The sequence below is a fragment of the Miniopterus natalensis genome, chromosome 21 (assembly GCF_054644295.1).
Source record: "Miniopterus natalensis isolate mMinNat1 chromosome 21, mMinNat1.hap1, whole genome shotgun sequence".
In the NCBI taxonomy this organism is placed as follows: Eukaryota; Metazoa; Chordata; class Mammalia; order Chiroptera; family Miniopteridae; genus Miniopterus; species Miniopterus natalensis.
Genome location: NC_142101.1, coordinates 13,225,850 through 13,231,849, shown reverse-complemented (window position 1 = coordinate 13,231,849; position 6,000 = coordinate 13,225,850). Strand labels below are relative to the sequence as shown.

At 56.4% G+C, this 6,000-nt stretch overlaps 1 protein-coding gene across 1 annotated transcript in view; it reads left to right on the top strand.

The window, feature by feature from the left end:
- The first annotated feature begins 3,067 nt into the window (after positions 1-3,067).
- Positions 3,068-6,000, top strand: part of CNIH3 (cornichon family AMPA receptor auxiliary protein 3) — a 49,397-nt gene continuing 46,464 nt past the window's right edge. Inside the window, exon 1 of the mRNA XM_016221194.2 lies at positions 3,068-3,148. Coding sequence (XP_016076680.1) covers positions 3,068-3,148 — 81 coding nt within the window. The remainder of the gene's footprint in view (positions 3,149-6,000) is intronic.

The following is a 6,000-nucleotide window of genomic DNA, read 5'->3' as shown; positions in this document are numbered from 1 at the left end:
GATACTGAATTTCCTGCTATCGAAGCAAGAAGGGGCGTAAAGGTAGATTTAAGTTATTTTAAAGACAATGAAGAGGTGATTTTTCCAGCTCTTGGGAATCTGCAGTTCATACCTAGCTTCTCTCCACATGTGAATGTGTGCCAGGCAAGTTAAGTAAGCACTGTCCTAACCTAGACAATGCCAAGTGGGATGTAGGAGGGCAGACAGAGCAACAGACATTGCCCACTAACGAATAAAGTCTTTGTGCTCAGTATCGCGTGTCGATGGCAGACATTCAACTTAAATAGATATGTTAACTAAATTATATGCAAGAAAAAGGTTAAGATGTCCGGGGGGGGGGGGGGCAGGTGATGGGAAAAATGTTTAGATTCTGATTTGAACAAACGAGGGGTAAAAAGCAATTTTGGGAAACCAGGAAGCACTTACGGCAAAACGTTAACAGTTGTTGAATCTGGGTGATACGTAGACAAATGCTCACTATACTGTTTTCTACACCTTTTAAAAAAAACTTGCAACTAGGTAGAGGTGGCCAAGTATCAGAGTTCTGGTCAATGAGATGTGCCAAGAATCACAGTTCTGGCCAACAAGATGTAGGAGATCCCTGGGAGGTCTTCCTTTACTCTCCCCCCAAGACGTGCCTTCATGAGCCAAAACCTTCGGGCTCTTTTTTTTTTCTTCCCACCTGCAACATGGACATGATGCCTGGAGGTGTGGCAGCCTCATTGTGACCAAGAGAACCAAATCCACAGGCTAAGGATGGCAGGTCAGGAAGGGAAACGGAGGTGGGGACAGTGATGGTGCCGTGGAGCTGCTACGCCAGCCCTGAGCTGGTTGTGCTGGTTTCCCCACACGTCAGGAAAAGAACCGCTCTGCTAAACCATGGCACAGGTTAAGAATTGTGCTCACCTCTAAGGAACTGAATTCCTTACTTTGGTGGCTTTATACCGGAACAGAGACATAGTCAAGTAAGGGAGGAAGTGATAGGAGTACACGCAGAGCAGGGCTGGGCGCGCAGGCTCGCCGCCTCGGCAGTTGCCCGGGGCCCTGCTCGCAGAAGGGCCTCGCGCTTGGCCTAATGCTCTGCTGTTGCCATCTTGAAATTCTTAAGTGCTTTTTAACAAAAGAAGCCCTGCATTTTCATTTTGCAGCTAAGTCTGTAGCCAGTCCTGACCCCATCCAGCTCATTCAGTGCAGGAGACGGCGCTCTGAGGTCCACTCCGCGCCGCGAGCGGCCGCAGTCTCCGCCCGCCCCTGCCAGTCGTTTCTCAGGACGCCCTCCGTGCTGTCTGGGTTCCCGGACTTACCTGAACCCAGGCTCTGTCTGGAGCGATCGCAGCCTCGTTCACTGCCCTAGAGAAATCCCTCATAAAGGACGCGTGGTGCGTTTCCAAGATGCTGGGCCCCTGGGGCAAAGTGTGTGCCCAGTGCCAGGCTCCGTGCTCGGTCCTTTATTCATGTTCTCATCTAACCCCTTAGAGTGCACTGGCGGTGCTCGTATCCCAGTTTTTCAGGTAAAGAAACCGAGGTTTAAGGAGGTTAAGAAACTTGCAGCTACAAGGGGTCTGACTCCAAAAGCCAGCCGAGCACCGGTAGCGCAGAGCCCCTGCCGCGGCTGCCCCGTCAGCCCAGGAGCGCGCGCAACCTCTGGTCCCGGTCCCAAGGTCAGATGGCGGGACGGGGCAGGGGGCAGGGCGGCGGCGGGGACGGAGGGTCGCGCAGGGGCCGGGGGCGCGGCAGACGCATTCAGCAGCACCAGGAGCGTTACGGTTTGGGAAAACCCACCCGAGCCATCCTGGGGTCCCAAGGCGTGTCCCGTATCCCCAACTTGCACAAGACCAGCGCCCTCCGCCTCCACATCTCCCGCAGGCGAAACTGCGGGAACTGGGACGGCTGACGCCTCTAGGCGCGAGGCACACACCATACCCTTCCGCAGCCTCCCACCTCTCCAGTCGCACGTGTTTAAAAAGTCCCTGGTCCTCCCCAGCCCACCCCACCCAAGCGTGGCCTCCTTGCGCCGCTGCCCTCAAGTTTCCTCCGAGAGGCGAGTGCGCACAACTGCCGCGGCGGCGAAGGCGCCCCGCCGCCCACCTTCTCCAGCCCCCGCGCCGCAGTCTCCGCCCGCCCGGGAGGGCGTGCTCGGCGGCGCTGGAGCGCGGGTGGGGCGCGGGGAGGGAGGGACCCCGGGCGAGCAGCTTCTGTGCCGCTGTGGCGGAGGCGGCGGCAGCAGCAGGTGGAATGAGCTCCGCGGCGAGCGGCTCTCGGCCTTGACACCCGCCGCTTGGGCGCAGAAGCCCGGCGGGGCTGGAGCCCTTGCCCCACCGGGTCCGATCCCGAGTTTCGGGGAACTTGGGCGATCGAGGCCGGCGGGCCAGGGCCGCAGCTGGGGTCCGGCGCGCCTAGGGGCGCACAGCAGCCCTGGAAGCCGCGTTCGGAGCTCAGGTCCGGGGGGACCTGGTTCTTCCCGGCTACCTGAAGAGCTGCTGTTTCGGGAAAGGGCCGCTACCGGCTCCAGGATTTGGCAGGAGGTCGGAGTGCGCGCGGGCACCTCGCTGGACGCTGTCGGATTGCGCCTCGGAGGCGCCGGAGGGTCCTGAGCGGCGCGCTCGCCTCGCCTCTTAGGTGCAGGAGCGCAAAGCACTGGGCTCTTCCCTGGGACTCCGGGAGCGGCGAGCCTCCCGCTCCGCCTTCGGCGCAGCCCTCGCACCCCTCGCGGTGCTCGTCCGGAGGCGTTCGCTGGCTGGCAGCAATCTGCAGGAGTTCTCTACTGATCTGATCGCCTCAATTTGGAGACGGTTCCCGCCAACGACGCTCGACTCACCCTCCCCTTGCTGTGCGGGCGCCCCGGCCTCCCGGGTCGCCGGGGCCTGGGGAACCCTGTTCCTCTCCACCGACCCTCGAGTCTGTGCGCGTGGCGCGCCGCCTCCCAGCCACCCGCCACGAGGGGAGGGTGCGGCGTGGCGCTTCCTGTCCCCCTCTGGAGGGAGCGCGGCCCTTGAGGGGGACAGTGGCCTTCTAGGGGCATCTGTGTGCGCGGCGGGAGTGGGGTGCGGGCGCCCGGCCGCCGGCCATGGCCTTCACTTTCGCTGCTTTCTGCTACATGCTCTCGCTGGTGCTGTGCGCCGCGCTCATCTTCTTCGCCATCTGGCACGTGAGTAACCGGCCGCGGCTTCTAACTCTTTCTCTCGCCCCAAGCGCGCTCCTGGCCCCCTCCCGCAGCTTCTCTAAAATGCCGTCTCACTGTCTCTCCATCGCGGCGGTGGGCGGACGGCGAGGCAGCCGCGGCGCACCTGCCGGTCAGACCCCCGTCGCTCCCGTCCCGCGGCGGGAACGGGAACAGTCGGCGGCGTCCCGAGGCCGGGGGCGCCGGGCGCGCCCTCGGTGATGCCCCGGTGGAGGCGGAGGGCCCGCTGGTTCCCGGGAAGGCAGTCTTGCCAGGGCCTGGCCAACGTCTGGGGCGCTGGAGTGGTGCTGGCACCCCCCGGCCCCCTCCTTCCCCCGCCCCCTCCTCTCCTGCCGCCCGAGAAGACGCGCAGCGGTTGGGCCCCGCAATTAGTCAAGTAACTATAACAACTAAACATTTAAAATGTCAGCCTCTGCGGTGGGTTGCGTTCAGACATAATTGGAGACAAAGTGGAGGAGCCGTGAGTGCCTCGTTGGAGAAAGTGGAGGGAGGCCGGGCGGGGAGGGGAGGGACCACCGGGGCAGGGGGTTGTGCGCACGTCGGAGGAAAGTGAGGAGGTGAAGGGGACGCGGGAGGGGGTGAGCCCTCGAGGAGGTGAGGAACGGGGGGCAGGAAGGCTCCTAACCATGCCACCTTAGGAAAGAGGCTTGCCTGTCACCTTGCACATCTCCAAAGCTAGAAAGTGGGCCTGAGTGATCTCCAGGCTTCCCCTGTGTCTGGGGTGGTAGGTCCCTGAGCCAGCTGATTTAGGAATCTGAGGGTGAGAGGAGCTCAGCCCCGGGAATTTCCTGGTGGGTTAAAAGTCCTTGGAGTGAGGAGTCATGGGGTTTTGCACCCCCTCTCCCTCGGCGGAATTCTGGGTCTAATCTACTGTAGGGAATGGAGCCTTGCAGTTGTTGACAGTTGTTAAGGAAATCCAGAGCTTTACCTAATTTAGAATAAAAGGGATGCTGGACAGCTCACCCCCAAGCAGAGCAGCAGCCCCTTGGCTGGTGTGTTTTAAAGGAGCTTCCTGTGCTTCTTGGACTTGGCAAGAGACCTGCATTCTAGGGGCCTAACTGCAGTGCTCCCTCTCCCCAGAATAACCTCACTGGCCATTTCTTTGTGTGTTTGCCTTGGCCGGAGGGTGGCGGGTACCAGAGAGCTCCATCCAGCTGCAGGGCTCGGAGAGCTCTGAACTAGCCCCTCAGGCAGAGCAGGTAACCAGAAAGCGTAATTTCCTCTCACTCGGGAAGATTATAAGTAATTCAGGAGCAGGCTGGTTACATGGGCTGGCTGTGCCACAGGCTGACTAACTGACACTCGAGTCAAAACCAGGCGTGGTCGTGATCCCGTGTTGGCCCCTACTCTCCAGGTCTCCAGCGTTCACCCCCTTGTCCAGAGGCAGCCAAAGGTTTAGAATCCAAGGCTGGGTCAGGCCCCGATAGCCCGTGGAAGTGGCACGATGCCGGTTTCTAAGAATAAAGACTTTGTGCTCCTTGAATTCAAATTGCAGTGGCGCTCCCCAGGTCTCAGCCCCCCTCCCGTCCGTGTCCTGTCTTCCTCCCTCTCCAAATCCAGCAGCCTGAAGCAAATTGACGTGGTTCCTGACTCTGGAAAGGGAAAACCTGAGACGCATTGATTTCAGTGTGCATGGTGTGCGTGTGGGTGTCGGTTACATGGTGGAAATGATTTCAACCAAAATTTAGGAGAATGAGTTCTATCTTAGATCCGTGTCTGCTTTCTTTCCAGCCCCCTGTATTCCATGTATATTTCTTGACCCGTTGGGCCATTTGTGTATATTGACACCCCAAATAGGCAACTGGGCGCTTAACAATGTACAGCAATTAAAAAGCCTGCCCACCACCACCACGTCTAGGCTGTGAGATGAAGCCGATGCTGTTTTCTTATTTAGTTACATCCCTCCTTACGGGCAATAATAGTAGCTACTATGTACTGAGTGTCTGCCGTAGGCCAGCTCCAGGCGCTCCTAGGACCTGTCAGGTGGACCTCCACCTATTCACCTCCCCCCTCTTCCCACGGGAGGTCTGGGAGCAAAGATGGATGTGGCCAGCCACAAGCACAACATCTTTTTTCAAGTCTCATTGTTTACTTTGAAAATTGATCTTCATTTGTTTCCAAATGAAAAGATTTCAAATTACCAATTAATTTATTTTATATCAGCCACTATCTTTGAGTACATCTGTCACATTTGGAAGATGAAGGATCAATCTGAGTTGTGTGTGTGTGTTTTCATACGTTCAGGCACATGGCCTCTTACTATCCAGGTAGTCCCTCCATCCTCACACTGACCTTTTGCAGATGAGGAAATTGGATCAGAGAGGTTATGAAACTTGCCCAAGATTGCACAGCTGGTAGGTGTTTGAGCTGAGATTTAAGCTGAGTTTGAGACTCTTACGCCCATGTCCTTTTTCTAACTCTAGTGACTGTCATTGGATTGTTTAACTTCGATAATGGTGGATAATGTTTTTATCCAAAGGATAGAAACCTTTCTCTGTATAAATAAAATATTTGGAGTTGGAATTTCTGGTTGGAGTTATAACAACAACAAGAAGATACTATAAAACACACTACATATGCTTTTTTCAAAGAGGAAATTCTATTTCATGTTTTCAAAACTACTTTTTCTGTTTATAAAATGATACAGGTTCATTGCTAAAAAATTAAAAAATACATGGACATATATATAATAGAACAAAGTCACTGCTAATCTTACCATCCAGAAGAGATTGGATGCCTTCTCATCCAGTCATTGTGTGTGTGTGTGTGTGTGTGTGTGTGTTTCTAAAAATTGCATGTGGATGTTTAGAAGAAGAAAA